At 35.0% G+C, this 19,835-nt stretch overlaps 2 protein-coding genes across 2 annotated transcripts in view; one reads left to right on the top strand and one right to left on the bottom strand.

Moving 5' to 3' along the window:
* LOC110027717 (AT-rich interactive domain-containing protein 6-like) overlaps nucleotides 1-4,127 on the bottom strand; it is a gene marked incomplete at its 3' end in the record, with an annotated part of 10,478 nt that extends 6,351 nt beyond the window's left edge. Inside the window, 1 exon segment of the mRNA XM_020729252.1 lies at nucleotides 4,007-4,127.
* LOC110032180 (protein PIN-LIKES 3-like) overlaps nucleotides 3,930-19,835 on the top strand; it is a 52,134-nt gene continuing 36,228 nt past the window's right edge. Inside the window, exons 1-3 of the mRNA XM_020735757.1 lie at nucleotides 3,930-4,085; nucleotides 6,572-6,732; nucleotides 14,245-14,324. Of these exons, the coding sequence (XP_020591416.1) occupies nucleotides 6,598-6,732; nucleotides 14,245-14,324 (215 nt within the window). The 5' untranslated portion in view covers nucleotides 3,930-4,085; nucleotides 6,572-6,597. The remainder of the gene's footprint in view (nucleotides 4,086-6,571; nucleotides 6,733-14,244; nucleotides 14,325-19,835) is intronic.

Below are 19,835 nucleotides of genomic sequence, written 5' to 3'. Positions count from 1 at the left end.
ATATATATATATATATATATATATATATTAATTATCTTGTTCTGGTGTACTATTATATTCAAATGTAAAGTTTATACTATAATACATGACATACTTCCATTACAAAATTTTATGTTGACACACTAAAAATAATATAATAAATAATTAACTTGTTAAGTCTCTATATTTAGTATCATAATGCTATTGTAAAACTTTCTTAATTTTAATATGTTTTACTCTTCCCAATGTGACAATAAAAACATCATACATACTATTTTTTTTTTATTGTATATTGAATGATTAGGATATGTGTTGTGTAATCTCCTAATGGTTGATGTTAGGTTGGTTTGAGGTAGATGATGTAGGTAATTATTTATTGATATGTTTTTTCTTATCTATGTAGTTATATTTTTACAATCATTGTGAAATATTTTGTGATGGGCTAAAACACATTTATCGTAATTTTTATATATAAATCTTTTGATCGTACGGTTTTTATCTATGTAGTTATATTTTTACAATCATTGTGAATTATTTTGTGATGGGCTAAAACACATTTATCGTGATTTTTATATATAAATATTTTGATTGTATGGTTCGTGATATGTTTTGAATGGATGTTGATTATTTCTATTTTATAAAGTTTAGATGATATTAGTAGCAATTTATTTATATAAAAATGATAAGCATAGAACTCATTCTAACTAAATAGTAGGTGATGTTTGTCACTCATTTTACAAGATGTGATTGGCTTTGGCGTACGGGTTGTGTAGTTTCAGGTGTGGCTAATATCTAATCACTTATTTAATGACAACATAATTCAACCAGCGAATGCTACTCACACCTAACTTTAGAGAATAATTTTTGCAATGTGGAAAAAGCAGCATGCTCAAATCTTTTATTCTTTATAGCAATTTAATTAATAAACACTTTTATCATAACCTGATAAAGTCCATCATATTGTTATTTCATTCTTCTGATGTCTCATTCAATAAAAATATCATCAAATAAAAAAACAAACAAATTATTTTTCATCATAGCTTCTACGAATCTTTACCTTCTACTAATGTTATTCCTCAGCAATTCATCCCAATGAGATTCAAGTTACCTCTTAAGAATCCTTTGATTCTTACATATGTATTGATCATCATAAAACCATCATGCATATTCATTAGCTTATGATGAATTCATTTACCAAATCCTCCCCATCATGCTTTGGTTAATTCCTTATATTCTTGAAAATCTTGTAAAGCTTTACATTGAGCAATTTATTATAAATTAGAGAATTAACAAACACTTACCTCATATTCATTTTAAAATAGTAGATTCAAGATGTGCCAAGAACATATAGGATGTTATTCAAAAATATAAACTATAGATCATTAGTCACATAATAAAATAGATCATTAGATTTATAGGAAAAAATATATATTATAGTCATTGAAATTATCATAAAAATGCCACCATAACTTTCCCATCTTTGTATATAAGAAGATATGCTCATGAAAAATCAAATCACTTGTAATAACTCTAACTTAAATGGAACATATAATCCATAGCAAATTCTATAATCATATCAGCTAGAATTGAGACATCTAATATAAATATTATCAAAATTTGATTGATATATGTAATTCAGTGGATGTTTTACTCCTAATTGCACACATTAATCTTTAGATTAACCCACATTGAACATTAATCCTATGTTTTATATATTTTTAGCACAATAATATTTCAAATCACATTTATAATCAAGTCTTTTAATTTACTTATGGATATAGACATTGATTCAATATACAATGCAACATTTGGTCAATAAATGTTTTCTATGTTTAAGGTTACTATTTCTATTCCCAACTTAAAAGTTCAAGTTTTCTCACTAAAAGTAATTAAAAAATAAATCATATCATTGAATCCTCCAAATTGAGTAAAACCTTGCCTACCCTACATCAACATGTGACCAAACCTTCTAGGCGTGTTATACATTCAATAGAGTCGTGCTTATTTCATTCTCGAGTGGGCTTGAAATTTAAAAGTCTCATTGCAAATCAATAGACCAGGCTCGAGTCCACTACCTCGGCAGTAGCACTCATCTTAATTTTAGGATATGAGGTTGTAGTTTCACCCTACTACGACATAAGTTATCTTTTTTTGGTCTTTTTACTCAATTTTGCGTTGTAGGGTTATAAGTCTTAAATGTATAATAAAATGAGTAACCCAAGCTAAATTAAATCCTAATATATGGCAATGTAAACCCCGAGCCTTGACATAGTTGTTTTATGATGACATCCATTGCCGAATAATTTCGTATGCTTTCCTTTCAAGATGATATACTATTCTCAATGTAGTATCTGATTTCAAAATAAAAAATTTCAGCACATATGTTGTCCACAACTTTTCACATCAAGCAAATAATAATAATAATAATAAATAAATAAATAAATAAATAAATAATAAAATAAAAGAAGCTATGGCATAGCCTGTGAGGTGGGTCTTTCTAAGAAAATTAAGCATACTATGGCTGTTAAATAAATAAAAGAGGAAGCATTTAGAGTCATACCACTTAATTCTTATGCATTTTATATATCTAACACCTAAGCATCCATATTTATATGTATACCACTCAAATCTTTAACTTTACATCAAACATAAGAGGCATACATCTTTTCATGCACAAATAATCAAAAAACATTGCATCAGGAGTCCTGATGCAGTTTTGCAGGATGTCAATCAGAGTTTGTCATGTACAAGACAAACCCACCTTAGTAAAAAAAATTATTTCAATATATTGGTGGGACTACTTGTACACGTGACAGGCCCAGATTGAAGTCTTGATGCAAATATCAAACCATGGGTGTTAGATATGAAAACCCAAAAGAATATTGTCGCAGTACATATTTAAAAGGAATCAACTTAACAATTTATAAAAAACATAAAAAAAATAATAAATAAATAAAACCACTCTTTAATGATTCTCAACACAAGCTACACCAGAAGCTCACTAAAATGCACATGAGGTACATTCTATTGAAAAGCTCTTTGGATTCTGTGTGTACGCTGCTACACTTGCATAGGGATACCATAGAAGAAACCCACTAAGTTTCTTAATTATATTATCTCCACAATTATTTGTTCTATGATGATTTAGCCAAAACCAACCTAACCAGCTATTTATATAACAAGCAAATATAAAGGGGCAATTATATACAGAACACCCGAAATATTGATATTTACAAATCAACCCCCCTCGGCGATTTTTTGTAACTACGGAACCGATGTACTTACACGTGCCACAATCAAACAAGGGTGGTTGGGGTTTTACCATGAATTTTGATATTTGAGTGAGAAATTGAAAAATGGATGAACGAGGACGGTAGATTTGTAAATATGAAGTTTTGGGTGGTCTATGTGATTGCGCCAATATGAAAATTATGAATAAAATAAGTTCTAAGTTTAAGACGTTCTATGTGATTGCGCCAATATGAAAATTATGAATAAGATAAGTTGTAAGTTTAAGACATGCAAAAGACAGACTAAAAAATAAAGCTTCAAATAACTTTTAAGCTCACTAAACAACATGAACTTGGTCATTTATGGGTAAGAAAATGGGGCCAAATAAGAACATTTTTTTCATATTTTAGGCATTATTAATAGAATAAGAGCTTACATGCTCGGTTTTGGTCTAATTTCAAATGAAATCATCCTGAACTTATCAAAACTAATCCGGCCAAAAACTCAAATAAATTGAATTACATACATACCATCTAATTCTTATGTATTGTCATATCTAACACCTAAACTTTACTTTTTATATTTTTTACTTTTTATATTTATACCACAACCACACAAATCTTTCACATCACATCAAAATAGCACTATTTTAATTTTTTAAAAGTGAAATACACATTTCATAAGGATGCATACAAGTAAAAGTTGAAGTTTAGGTGATAGATATGTAAATACACATGAATTAAGTGGTGTGCATGTAAATCTTCCTTTAATCTATTAACCAGGGGATAAGTTTTACCTTCATTCATTGGATATCTGCAGTTTCCTGCCCCATGAGAAGAAGCAAATCTCACTGCAGCACAGGAAGATCTTCTAAGGCAAGTTTTCTTCTTCTTCTTCTTCTTCTTCTTTGGTTAATCAAGTTTTCTTCTTCTTCTTCTTCTTCTTCTTTGGTTGATTCAGTTTATTCATGGACAAATATAACTGTGAAATAGTAAGCAGAAAGCCATTAAACAGAGAAATTAATGAGAAAAAAGGTGGAAAAACTACAAAAAGAAGCATTTTGAGCTCTTACATTTATGTCTGCTTGGTGCAGTTGATGATAGGATTTCACATTAACTGGTGCTGCAGGACTATGCTTGGATGAAAGTCAAATGAATGAAATTCATGAATTTTGAAAAGGATTTTAGAGCTATTTTAAAACAAATTTACAATATGAAAATAGTTCTCAACAATGAACAGAGAAATGATCGAACATATTGCTCACTTAGAAGATATTCAGCACCCACAGTTTTCATAATTGGTGCAGTGCCTTCAAATTTCATATTTTTGATCTTTTCAGGATGAATGTAAACTAAACCTGAATGTCTTTAACCTCAGAAAAATAAAATTCTGTAGAATTTGTTCATTTTAATGCCTTATTCATCCTATTAAGCAGTTGGCTATGCTCTTTGTGAATTGATATTATAGTTATAAATCCAAAAGTATGAGAAATTGATCTCCTTTTCCATTTTGTTGAGCCTTAAAGAAAATTGATAATGAATTGTTAATCAATTAACATTTTGCTAATAATTCATTGTAATAAACTAAAAAAATGAATATGAGGATTGCAAAATAAAATTTGAAAGCACTAGACTTACTAACCTTATGCTTCCTCCTTAATATAAGGCTATGTTAGTTTTTTTTTCTCCCTTAATTCTTTCTTTCTTTTTCTTATTATTATTATTCTAGTTCATTTCCTTTCCCTGCCCTTTGGGGGTGTTTTGTAGCTGGATTTGAGCTGCATTTACAACACTATTTAACGTAAATCCAACCAAGTAAAAAAAAATAGAGAATTTATCCGTACTTCACAAAATCCAATTATCCTTCTCTTACGTTACTTTTTAACGTAAATTCAGATTTATTAAATTTGGTTATTACATGGATTTAACGGATCTAGCTTAGGAAAAAGATTCACAATAGTGAATTTATACAAAACACAATAAACTAATTTAATGGATTTAACCTTAAATTGAACCAAACATTATTCTGGATTTACAAAATTTGGATTTGATGATTCCGGAATGCTTGTGTAGGAACGAGAGGAGAAGCATATCGTGGTATGATAATGATGGAATTAGCTTTGTCAGCAAACACCCCCTTATTGATAAACGATGGATTTATACAATAGGAAACATTATTCTGGATTTAACCTGAATCTTATAGGCAGCCAAACACCCCCTTCGTGTTGCGATGGTTCAACTCACCCTTCCTTGATATGCTTGGGTAGGAAAGAGAGGAGAAGCTAGTGAAGAGAGAAGAAGGGGGGAGAGAGAAGGTAAAGAGGGAATTTCGTGGCTTCTAAATTATTTGAATTATAGAATACATCAGGGATCGGCTTTAAGCCCATATCTTTTTGCTTTAGTTATGGATGGTCTTACTGGACATCTACAAGAGGGTGTACCTTGGTGTATGCTTTTTGCTGATGATATTCTTCTCGTGGATAAAACGAGAGAAAAAGCCCAGGAAAAACTGTCTACATTGGAGTCTAAAGACCTTCATTTAAGTAGAACTAAAACTGAATACATGGAATATAATTTTAGCAGTAGTAGCGCTAGTGATAGAAGTTTGACTTTGGGTAATCAAATTATTAAAAGGTGTGAACAATTTAGATATCTTGGGTCCGTTGTTCAAAGTGATGGTGATATAGATGGGGATGTTAATAGTAGAATTCAAGTTGGTTGGTTGAAGTGGAGGAATGTTTCGGGCCTTTTGTGTGATAGAAAAGTACCGCTTAGACTGAAAGGAAAATTTTATAAGACGGTGGTGAGACCTTCAACGCTCTATGGCGCTGAATGTTGGCCTTTAAAAGAGAAGCATAATAATAAGTTAAGTGTTGCTGAGATGAGAATGATTAGGTGGATGAGTGGCTTTACACTTAAAGACAAAATGCGAAATGAATATATCCGTGATAGGGTTGGTGTAGCTCCTGTGACGGATTAAAATTAGAGAAAGTCGTTTTAGATGGTTTGGTCACATTAAACGTCGACCATCTGATGATCCGAATAGGAGAGTAAATGTTTTAGATTTGACTTGTGTTAAGAAAGACAGAGGTAGGCCTAGGAAGACTTGGGCTTATTGTATAAAAAATTATTTTAATTTACTAGAACTAGATGAAAATATGATACTAAATAGGACACAATGGAGAAAAATAATTCATTTAACTGACCCCACATAGTAGGATTAAGGCTTTGTTGTTGTTGTTGTATAGAAAATCTTTAATCCTAGTTCAAAAGGGAATGGTCTAGTAACCAACATAAAGTTTTCTTTAACAATGGAATTGCATTTCTGTATCTAATAAAAAATGTATTTTCATTCTATGCAGAGGAAAAATTAAAATACAGAGAATCAATGGGTCTGTGGGATATTTTCGTTACTGCATCTATGCCAGTCATGAATGTGCTTTTGCTGACTGCCGTTGGATCAATTTACGCAACAAACCGTGTTGGCATTCTTTGCCAAGACACAAGGAAGCATTTGAACAATGTAAGTCATTGCTTGCATGGTTCTTTCTGATTTGTTTTCTTTTCTATTTGGATATTTGTAATTATTGTTTTGTCATTTTAAATTTTGATTTACTTGTGCAAAGGAATTTCATGCCAAAACATACACACAGAAGAGCTTATTCATGTTAAAGGTCCATCCTGGCAATATTAATCTACAATGGCTAGAGCCTTTTTAATCCAATTCTTTTATAAAGTTAGTCATTCATCAAGCAAAAATTCATTTTCACCAAGATTAATACTGAGCTATATGATATTACCATTTTTTGCATGGAGGAGAAGCTTATTGTGGTATGATAAACGATGGAATTAGCTTTGTCGGCAAATAAATGAATCAAAGTTGTTAGTTATGAAATGGGAACATTCATGGTTTATACATATACTTTTAAATAACTAAGTTCGTAGCTATACATTTTAGATTTGATGTATGGAACTTGTTCGAAGAGCATTGTGATCCTTGCAAACCCTCGAAGGACCCCTACACCCATGTGTCATGGGTTTCTTCCTTATTAAATATTTGAGCCGATCCCCAAATCCATTATTTGCATTGTTATCCTTATCCAACTATTTTGGGTTAGCTTTATAAATCCACATTCTGCATTCATTCCTTTTTAAGTTTGCATAAGGCTTCGAATTTTCTTTTGGTAAATGTTTTTGATATCTTAGATCTATTGTTCAAAGTGATGGTGAAATAGATGGAGATATTTCTTTTGGTAAATGTTTTTGATATCTTAGATCTACTGTTCAAAGTGATGGTGAAATAGATGGAGATATTATTAGTAGTATTAAAGTTGGATGGTTGAAGTGGAGGATGCATCAGGCCTATTGTGTGATAGAAAAGTACCACTTGACTTTAAGAAAAATTTTATATGTTGGTAGTGAGGCCTGCAATGTAATACGAATCAGAAGAATTTTCCACAGAAATTAGGACAAACAAAATATTTTATTTCACCACATCAAACAACACAACACAACACAATGCATAAAAGATAAACACCTACAATTCAAGAGGTAGGCGATCTCTCCCAATACAATTTGAGAGGTAGGAGATCTCTACCAAACCCTAACAGTAAGAATCAAGGCAACAATCTCATAGCATAATCTAACCCTAAGCATAATAAACCCTATTTATACCTCACAATAATAACTAATAAAAGACTAAACCCTTAGACATCGGTCTAACATTACTTTCCTCCCAAAATGACACCTCAAAGTGGAAAAAAAGAAAATGTTGATGGATCAAGTTGCATAGCTCCCATCAGGCATAATCATCTGACAATCCTTTCCATTTAATATGAAATTTGTAATGAGACTCATAAGTTAGAAATGTCATCTTGTACAGATCATTCAGCTGCTCTGAACCTACAGGTGTCTTGATTTTCAGTCAAACTTAGAGAATACCGCAGCCCCAAAAACCATCCAGTAACTCATCGATCACCAGAATCTCTGTCAACTCCTTATCAAGTGTCTCTTCCATGATATGCAACTCAATCAAGAATCTCAGCTCTGCATCTTGAATTGCCCTAACCATGATCTTGAGCGTCACTAAAGTTCGGTATAAATATAATTATACAAACTAAAATAAACTAATTTTAAATAATAAATATAATTATAAATTACGTAACTAATTTATATTACATAGTAGTCAATTAAAATGGAATCAAAAGAAAGAAATTTAAAGCAAACCTTGATGATCCATAAATTTAGAAAAAAATAATCAAAACCAATCAATCCCAATATATTGAAAACCATTAAAAGGCGTTGTAAACCAAATAGAAAATCAAAATCTAAAAAATCAATTCCTAAAGATTTTAGTTCTTGAATTGAGAATCAGATTGAAATCGAACCAAACTAGCTAGTGCAGTCGTGTTTGTCATGATGACAATGGGGTTTTAATTTATGTTTGGTAACTTCGGGTTTTTTTAGTTTGACATATGGGTTGATTTAGAATCAAACTGGATCATACACACCCTGCATAAAAGAGAACATAGAATCTAATATACCATGAAAAACTATAAATAATGAATACAGCAAGCCCATCAATCCGTCTGACATCCTGCACACACCCACACTGTATTAAAAAAAATCGAAGAAATCTCAAAATAAAGATTACCATGCAGCAAGATATTCTTGCCGCACCTTTGATGCCACAATTCTATAAGAAACCATAGCCACTGAGAGAGCATGTAAATGGAAAGTTCAATAAGATTTGTAATAAAAACCTTAGAAAGAGATCCCGTTTAGTTGAACCACTTGAGTCTTTGCACTCAAATTGAGACCACATTGATTTCCACCTCATTCCAACTCCTAAGTAGAGAGACTTTGAGATGAGATTCTCGTATGTGAAACCCCTACAATAGAATGAAGCTGAACTTTTAAACATCAAGGCTCTTTTTGGTATAATGGTCAAAAATTCCATTAGAAATTCCAAAGGTAAGTGTTTTCATGCAAGAGTAGTCCTAGGAAATGTGACTTTAAAACTTATATCAATGGGGCAAAACCGTGAAGCCATTAGGCCAAAGCGAACAATATCCCGATAGATGAGAGTTTGGGCTATTACAAATGGTGTCAGAGTAATACACGAGTCTGATGATAGAAATATCTGCCTAGTGGATGATTCTGGGTTAAGAGCACTGACAGGACGTCGTTGCTTAAGTAGGGGCGATTGTGAAACCCCTTTAGTAGAATAAAGTTGAATTATTAATCATCGAGACACATTTTGATGTAATGGTTGAAATTTCATCAGAAACTCTAAAGTTAAGCATGCTCGTGTGAGGGCAGTCCTGTTATGGTGGACTCCTAGAAAGTTATACAAATGGGACAAAACCATGAGGCCATTAAGCTAAAGCGAGCAAAGCTCAATGGATGAGAGTTTGGGTGACGCGGGGCTCGGTAGAGGACCAGTCGATCCTCGAGGAAGGGAGGTTGTCGCCCCCTCCCTCTTCCCTCCTTCCTTTTTCCCTCCTTTCCCTTTTTCCTCCTTTCATTTCTCCTTCCTTTCCATCTTTTTATATTTCCTTCCTAACAAATTCATATTTTAGATCATTTCCTAAAATCTGAAAATCCCGATTAGATCTTATTCTCCCTTTTTATTTTAAAATCTTTCTTATTTTAAATCATTTCCTAAAATTTGAAAACCTGATTATATTTTACTCTTTATTCTTATTTTCATTACCAAAAATAAGTCTAGCCTCTTTTATAAATAAGGGATGATGTGCTTACAATGAGGGGTCTTGTTTTTTATATCCAAAATTAAATTTGAGCCTTAGTATTTTCCCTTCGAGGATTGTATCCAACATCGAGGTAATGATTCGGCTGTCCCTTGTCAGAGGTGGTAATCATCTCCACGGAACTGAATTGTGCTTTGGCTGTAGCTCGACCCCGCTAAGATATTTATCCATCCTTCCACCCTTCTCGTTGTTGTCCACCCGCTCTCCAGCCCTATGGCAGGCCAGCGCTGCACCCTACTCTTCCTGTATGGTGCCACAACCCTTCAGCCATCAATAGGTCATCGCCCCTCCACTTCCAACAGGTTGTCGCGACCCTTCAGCCACCTGCAGCTCCCCTGCAGGTCGCACCTCCAACTGCTCCTTCTAGCTCTTCCCTGGAGCTCCCCTGCAGGCCACAACCATCACGTCGCCTTCCTCCAGCTTCTTTGCAAGTTTTCCGATCCAGCCACACCCTACTGCAGCCCCAGTCGTCCAACATCTCTCCGACATATTTCTCCTTGAGGAGCCTACCCAAGAAGAGATACGGTGAGAACTCTGTCGCCTCCAACAAAGAATTGCAGAGAATGAAGAGATGGCACGGGAAGAAGTTACCTTCAATCGAGACCTGGAGAGTCTAAGGAGAGAGAGAGAAGAGGATTTGAATCCCTTCCATAGGGACAGTTTCAGCGATGAAGAAGACAGACCACTGCGTTTCAGAATTCAATATCAGATGAAGCCTAAAGAGGAATACTTATGTCCCTCCCACAGGGAAACTTTCTGAGAAGAGATGTCATTTGGAGGGCACCAAAACCACAAGATTAAGGTAGATTTGCCCGAGTTTGAGGGGAGCATGGATGGATGGATGTATCGAATGGCTACAGGCAGTTAAGCAGATATTCAAATACAAAGAGGTGCCCAAAGAGAGCCGAGTCAAATTAGTTGTTATCAATTTGAAGAAAAGTGTCTCCTTATGATGAGAGAATGTACAACGACAGAGGAAGTGCAAAGGCAGCGAAAAGATTACCAAGTGGGAGAAGATAAAAAAAACAATGCATAAGAAAAATTTTCCCCATGTTTTTGAAACTCCACAATTTGCAGCAAAGAGACCTTTCAGTGGAAATGTTCACAATTCAGTTCAACCACTTACAGCTAAAGTGCGACCTAACAGAGCTAGAGGAAAATACAGTAGCCAGATGTATTGGGGGCTTGAAGTCTAATATTAGCAATGTGATCCAGACACTAGCATTGAAAGTAGAATGACAGCAGAAGCAGAGTCGACAACCACCACTAGCTAGGCAACTACCCACAGTTGGAGACACCAACAAAAATGCGCCACAAAAAATTAGAGAAAATTGGTTTGGATACGAAGAAAGCCACCCCTAGTGAGAAGAAACCGACTACTGTGCCTGCCAGAAAACGCTTTAGATGCCATTGATCTGGGCACATGGCCTCCAGCTGCCCGACGAGCAGAATTGTACCTTTTACCGAGCAGGGTGTCGTGGAAGAGGTTAGCGAGGAGCAAGAAACTCAGGAATAGTGTGAAGAGCATCAGCTTTCACCAAATGAGGAAGAAGCACTTGTTATTCGATAGATTCTGCAGACCGATGACACAAGGAGTCCGCAGTGGCTTTGCCACAACATTTTCCACACTCACTGCACAGTGAACGTAAAGGTATATAGTCTTATCATCAACGGGGGTAGCAGAACGAATGTGGCCTCGACCCAGATGGTAGAGAAATTGGGACAGACGACTCAGAGGTATTCTTAACCATATTCACTGAAGTGGTTGGAGAACAAAAACAGGGTTAGTATCAACCAACAATGCCTAATAGAGTTTTCAATAGGGAGTTAGCTGCAGAATCAGGCATGGTGTGATGTGTTCCTCATGGATGTCTGCCACATTCTGCTAGGAAGACTGTCTATTTGACTGAAAAACTCAACACAATGGATTCGGAAACACGTATTCCTTCACAAAAGAACGGCAAAAGCCTCATTCTACTTTCCTCGGCAGAGCCCGATGAGACAGGAGCCCTTACTAGCAAAGCAGTGAGACCAATTTTAGTGAAAACCCATTCTCTACCACCATGGCCACCACCATGCAAGAGATTTTAGTCCCAATAGATCGGACCAAGATGGAGGTGCGCTCGTAAGTGTGTTAGGAAGCAGTACAGTCGACAGTAGGATTCAGGTGCTGTCATGATTAAAGACAATGGACCGGAAGTTTCAACAGGTGAGGTCGAAGCTCCACAAACCCCAGGAGACTGACGCGGAGCTCGGGAGAGGACCAACCATTCCTCAAGGAAGGTAGGCTCTGCCCCCTCCTTCCTCTTCCTTGCTTTCCTTTTTCCCTCCTTTCCATTTTTCCTCCTTTCATTTTTCCTTCCCTTCTTTTCTTACTTTTCTTCCTAACACTTTCATATTTTAAATCATTTCCTAAAATATGAAATCGTTATTAGATATTTTTCTCCCTTCTTATTTTAAAACCTTTCCTAATTTAAATCATTTCCTAATATCTAAAAACATCACTATATTTTATTCTTCTTTCTTATTTTCATTCCCTAAGATAAGTCTAGCATCTTTTATAAATAAGAGATGATGTGCTTAAGGTGGGGAATCTTGTTTTGATATCTCAATTCAAGTTTGAGCCTTAGTATTTTCCCTTCGAGGGTCGTATCCGACGTCGAGGTAGTGCTCCAGTTGTCCCTCGTCCGAGGTGGTGATTGTATCAACGGGTCCGGGTGGTTCTCCAGTTGTAGCTCGATCTCGTCGAGATATTTATCCATCTGTCCACTCTTCTCGTTGTTGTTCACCCGCTCCCCAGCTCTATGGCAGGACGACCTGCCCCTATTCTTCCTGCAGATTGCCACAACCCTTTAGCCACCATCAGGCTACCACCCCTCCTCTTCTAGCAGGCTGTCGCAGCCCTTTAACCACCAGCAGTCTCCTTTCCTGCAGCTCCCTTGCAGGTCGCATCTCCAACTGCTCCTTCCAGCTCTTCCCTGCAGCTCCATTGCAAGTCGCAGCAATCATGTTGCCTTCCTACAACTTCCCTGCAAGTTGTACCATCCACTGCTCCTTCCAGCCCCTCCCTACCGCAGCCCTAGTTGGTCTTTCTAGTTATGGTTTGACGCCTTGACGATCGCTAACTTGTTGTCCTACTCTTCAACAACCGTCCAACATCTCTCCGGCCTTCACCGCAGCCACCGATCTAGCACCACCTCTTTGGATTTCCTCCTCGTAAGCTTGTTGTGTCTCCTTTTGTCGAGTCTTTATTTGTAATTCTTTATTTTATGCTTTGGCTTTGTGTGTTATCTTTTCTTCTTTTAAGTCTTCATTATAACCTTGTTTAAGTCGTTAGTAAAATTGTATCATGCATCATGGTTTGGGTTAAACTCCAGTATCATTGGGTTGTTACATCAAATGTGACATGCATCACAATGCAACATCACAAGAATAGTCGTGATGGCTGGCATCAAATCGAAGAGAAAAAAAGCATTATCCGTTTGATCACACTAAATCCTCATCAACATCTTCCATAAGCCTTTTTGAAGAAAACTTAATAATTATTGTTCGAGAGTGTCAACTAAAATGGTATGAAAGTTAAGTCCGATGAGCCAATAGTTAAAATCTTCAAACCCAAAACATCAATCGTGGAGGAAAAGACCACTCACTTGATACTTTCACATCAAAATATTTTTATTCTATAATATAGGACTAAATATTCTCACATGCCTCAATAATCTCCTTATCTCGTTAGACCTCTTCACTCAAAAACAAAAGCATTTTAAGATCATAAAATATCATAAAATTAAGAACCAACACAGCCACATGGAGTCGTTATGGAAATCACTTGTTATTGAAACTTGCTCAACTAGTTAGAAGCACGCTAACTAGGAGCTACAAATCTCAGTAACCCCCTCAATCCCAACTAAATCATCAGCTTTGACAACACTTTCAAGAGAATACGAACCAAAGGGGCTCGAAGTTAGTTTAGTCACATCATTAGTCAAAATCTTAAGCTAGTTGAGAAGGGCAGATCACTTATAATTTCTATGCCATCATATTTTCAACTATTTGATATAAGACTAAACTCAACACTAACACAACATTCATATTTTTAATTTAGCTAACATTCTCTTCGCATTTGAGGTGTTTACAAGCAGGTTCTATAAAGTTAAATAAACTGACCATGAAAATAGCATCGTCTGTATTATTACTAACATTTTTATAGAAATATATGCCTTTCAATCCTTGAATTCTAAGGTTGCTATTCTGTTTACAAGCAGGTTGTGTTTTATATATTCAACCCGGCTCTGGTAGCAAGCAACTTATCTCAAACATTTTCATTGGACAGCATGATTTTACTGTGCGTTTCTTCTCAACTTTTGCTCAGTTCTTTTTTTAATACATTTCCTGACATTTCATCATAAGTCGTAGAAATGAAAAAAGGAAACATTAAATTTCTAATATATTTCTAGACTGTTTTTGAAGGGTATATCGACACATAAGCGCCAGCAAAAATATCTCTTAAGGTTAGGGGGAAAAAAAATACTGCTGCTAATAGAACAATCTAGCCAGCAAATCAGCTTTTAGAAAATTACCAAAATACTATCATCACCAATGATGCACGAGCATGAAAAATAGACACAAACACAATATCACATGAATATAGGACATGGCAAATCTAGAAAAATATAGTAGCAGTAAAACAACATTTCAAACATACATAGATTGAGTTAATGAAAAAAAGAATATCTTCTTTCAGAATTCACTTGCTTCTAAAAATCATAATTGTGGTTTATGTGACGGGATTTCCAAATGATAAATTTCACCATAAAAGTGAGAGAGTTTGTGTAATATATGCCTAGCATCTATTCAAGATGTGCCAAGAGGTTTTCAAGTTCAAATTTCTTAATAAAATTAAAAATGAAAAATCAAATGCAGTGTCAAATGTGCTCAAATTCATAGCACATTACTTGAAAATAAAGTAAAGAATCTCAAGTGTTGGGTTAAAGGGCTCATCCTGCTCAAAAAAAATACAACATTAAATATCATGTCATAGAGTATATTAAATGTTTAATATGACAAGGCAAGACAGACCTCTAGAAGCTATGCAGTGAAAAATCTATTTATAACCAACCCTAAATATTTAAACAAGAGAATATAGCTTCCTTAAAAATTGAGTGGTAGGACAGTTATTTTTACTCTCTGAGCAACTTTTACTATGAGGAGTTAATTTCATATGAGCTAGTATGACACATGTTCTTGGATGCTTGAAAACCGAGTAATAAGTGTCGACCCATTTAACCATCTTCCTCACTCAAAATTCAATTGGCTCGATCATGCTTACTTGTGAGAGATGAAATGTACTATGGTAGAGCCGAGTAGGAAAGTTTTCAAGCCCATAGAATTAACTCAGCTAGTTTATTGGGTGTCCTGCATAGCTGACTTTAGTTGTCACCAAGCCTAGCAGTAATGTGGCCGAGTTAGTTGGATACAATTTGCTAAGCAAAACATTGCATGTGTTACCGACTGGGTTTTGGATGATCAATCCTAAAAGGATACAACTATTGTAGAGACCCTAATACTTACTCGTGACTCGGGGTGTCCCACATGCGAAGCAAGCGTTCCGCCTGCTAACCTGGACCAACTCGATTTGGTCTTTCCTTGCTTTGGTGTCAGCCGGTCCCTTGGGTACACTCGTAATTATCCTAATATTATAAATTTGCTTCCATAAGAGTCCACGGTTAGTTTTTGTCGTGTGTTTGTTCTGGACAGCCGTTGACGTCTTTGTTTTCCCGTTTACGGTTGTATCAAGGTCGAGTGTTGCTCTGACTGTATCTCACACCCAAAGTGGTTATTAGCCATCCCTCTACCCTTTCCCATCCTTTACACATTGCTCCCCGTCGCCCGAACTTGTTGCAGCCACCTCCAAACAGCTTTCTTTGTTGTTTTCCCTGCAGTTTTCCCATTTCCAGGAGCTCCTCCCTTCCCTGTCCTCCCTGCATTGCTCCCAACCAACCCTTCCTCACTGCCGCCACTCAAAACCGCCTCCCCGCAGCCTTGCTGATGTTCCAACTGCCCAAAAACCCAGTCCGGCAGATTTGCTGCAGTTGCAGCCACCCAGAACCGCCTTCCTATAGCCTTGCTGCTGTTCCAACCGCCCTCCCTACTTCTTGTCGTCCTGGGACAGCATGTCGCCACTGTTTTTCTGCTGCTGTCCAGCCGCCTCTTCCTGCTTGCTGTTGCCAGGACAGCAAGCAACTGCCAGCCATACCGCCACTTGCTCAATTTCCACATCTTGCCACCGCCCTTCCACGCTCCCACCATCACCTTAGATTCGCCCTAGTCACGTGTTTCATGACGTGTCCAATGCTATTTCTTATTTCTGCTTCTGTAGTTGTAATTGCTGATTTGAATTCAACAATAAAATTTGGTTTTCCTATGATTACTTGGTTAACTCCCGTATCAACAAACGTATGGCTTGGTTTTCCTATGATTACTTGGTTAACTCCCGTATCAGCAAACGTATGGCTTAGCTGGGGCCTAAGTCTCAGAAATGGAATGATTATGTAGCCTACAGATGCTATATTGAGGTTAAAAGCATTTATCAATGTATGGAAATAAAATCAGCAGCGGCTATCTAAGATTTGCAGAACATATTTGATAAATGATGCAGTTTTCTCTCTCCTTTCATCAAATTATCTCCTCAAGGTTTGAAAGAATGTTGACTCATGTGATCATTTTTGCCACCTTATCAATCCATGGACTATTTTATTGTAATTGAATTTTGTATCTAAATTTTAGCCCCAAAAATTTGTGCAGTTCCTACTATATGTTCTTTAAAACTTATATAAATTTAATACAAATAACTGTCGGCGCTTAAAAGGGATAAAACTTATATAAATTTAATACAAATAACTGTCGGGGGCCTGCATTCCAAGCATTTTATATGCTGCTAACCACATAATCAAATTTAATACCTTATTTTAACATTAGATAACTACCTTATTTTAACATTAAAGCCTGCATTCCAAGCATTTTATATGCTGCTAACCACATAATCAAATTTAATACCTTATTTTAACATTAGATAACTACCTTATTTTAACATTAAAGCCTGCATTCCAAGCATTTTATATGCTGCTAACCACATAATCAAATTTAATACCTTATTTTAACATTAGATAACTACCTTATTTTAACATTAAAGCCTGCATTCCAAGCATTTTATATGCTGCTAACCACATAATCAAATTTAATACCTTATTTTAACATTAGATAACTACCTTATTTTAACATTAAAGCCTGCATTCCAAGCATTTTATATGCTGCTAACCACATAATCAAATTTAATACCTTATTTTAACATTAGATAACTACCTTATTTTAACATTAAAGCCTGCATTCCAAGCATTTTATATGCTGCTAACCACATAATCAAATTTAATACCTTATTTTAACATTAGATAACTACCTTATTTTAACATTAAAGCCTGCATTCCAAGCATTTTATATGCTGCTAACCACATAATCAAATTTAATACCTTATTTTAACATTAGATAACTACCTTATTTTAACATTAAAGCCTGCATTCCAAGCATTTTATATGCTGCTAACCACATAATCAAATTTAATACCTTATTTTAACATTAGATAACTACCTTATTTTAACATTAAAGCCTGCATTCCAAGCATTTTATATGCTGCTAACCACATAATCAAATTTAATACCTTATTTTAACATTAGATAACTACCTTATTTTAACATTAAAGCCTGCATTCCAAGCATTTTATATGCTGCTAACCACATAATCAAATTTAATACCTTATTTTAACATTAGATAACTACCTTATTTTAACATTAAAGCCTGCATTCCAAGCATTTTATATGCTGCTAACCACATAATCAAATTTAATACCTTATTTTAACATTAGATAACTACCTTATTTTAACATTAAAGCCTGCATTCCAAGCATTTTATATGCTGCTAACCACATAATCAAATTTAATACCTTATTTTAACATTAGATAACTACCTTATTTTAACATTAAAGCCTGCATTCCAAGCATTTTATATGCTGCTAACCACATAATCAAATTTAATACCTTATTTTAACATTAGATAACTACCTTATTTTAACATTAAAGCCTGCATTCCAAGCATTTTATATGCTGCTAACCACATAATCAAATTTAATACCTTATTTTAACATTAGATAACTACCTTATTTTAACATTAAAGCCTGCATTCCAAGCATTTTATATGCTGCTAACCACATAATCAAATTTAATACCTTATTTTAACATTAGATAACTACCTTATTTTAACATTAAAGCCTGCATTCCAAGCATTTTATATGCTGCTAACCACATAATCAAATTTAATACCTTATTTTAACATTAGATAACTACCTTATTTTAACATTAAAGCCTGCATTCCAAGCATTTTATATGCTGCTAACCACATAATCAAATTTAATACCTTATTTTAACATTAGATAACTACCTTATTTTAACATTAAAGCCTGCATTCCAAGCATTTTATATGCTGCTAACCACATAATCAAATTTAATACCTTATTTTAACATTAGATAACTACCTTATTTTAACATTAAAGCCTGCATTCCAAGCATTTTATATCTGCATTAGATAACTTAAGATTATCTACAAATGAGCGCATATTCGGTTCATATTAATATTCTTCATAACAGAATCACATCAAAAATTGATAAATAACAAGTAGATATCAATCATTGCAACCATCATGGATCCAAATAAAGCATATGAAAAAACTTCAAATACTTTCTACATTGCTGTTCTAAATTCGAAGAGAAGGGAACTGCGTTGCAGATTATTGCTTGTGAAATTTCATTGCAGATATTTACAGAAGATCTGTGTTGTTCAATTGATGAAACCGGGCTGCCCTACAGAAGGGTATGCTGTTGGATCAAAGCTAGCATTTAAGAACACTTCTTATGTATTTACATATAGAACACCTAAACATTCCTTCATACATTTATACCACTCAAATCTCTTACATAAGATAAAAATACCAACAGATATTCATGTCAATAATTCGCCATACAATTCCAGAATCAATAACTGTCACAAGTATGGGTGACGTTCAAGTCCACCCTTGCCTGCAACTTGGAATCATTATAATGGGGTTTAGATGACCTGCTCCCAATTTAACATCAACACTCAATATTCTCATCCAGGCTACAGCCAAACAATGCGCCTTACTATTAGGAAAGTGTGGGTTCAGTCTCATTCATATGGTTGGCATTAGTGTTTAAATAAATTAAACCCAAATAAGAAAATTATATTAGAAAACTTAAGAGATGCAGCTCTGTATTTCTTACCCTAAACAGCATTCCAAAAGTGAAACAGTAGTAGGCAGAAAATAGAAGCAGTACAACATGTTATACATAAAAGACAATAGCATGTAGAAACAGAAGCAGTACAACATGCTATACATGAAAGACAGTAGCAGGTAGAAACAGGACCAGTGTAACATGCTGTACATGAAAGACAGTAGCAGATAGAAATAGTACAAGTGTAACATGCTGTACATGAAAGACAGTAGCAGGTAGAAACAGGACAAGTGTAACATGCTGTACATGGAGAACAGTAGCAAGTAGGAACAGGAGTAATATGCTACACAGGAAGAGCAGTAGCAAGTAGGAACAGGAAAATTAAGTACTGTAAAATGTAAAGCAAACCTGTATGCCTGTGAAATCCGCTGTCCCTTAAGCATAGCAAACCTAAATGCATCTCAAAAAGTAAATCCCGAAAGAAACGTCGTCCAGGAAACCAGAAGAAAAGCGGAGGAACTCGAGAAAATCAACGAAAGAGACTCAAGTAAAAGAAA

Source organism: Phalaenopsis equestris, unplaced genomic scaffold (assembly GCF_001263595.1).
Source record: "Phalaenopsis equestris unplaced genomic scaffold, ASM126359v1 Scaffold000002, whole genome shotgun sequence".
Classification (NCBI taxonomy): Eukaryota; Viridiplantae; Streptophyta; class Magnoliopsida; order Asparagales; family Orchidaceae; genus Phalaenopsis; species Phalaenopsis equestris.
This window is presented reverse-complemented; position numbering and strand designations above follow the sequence as displayed.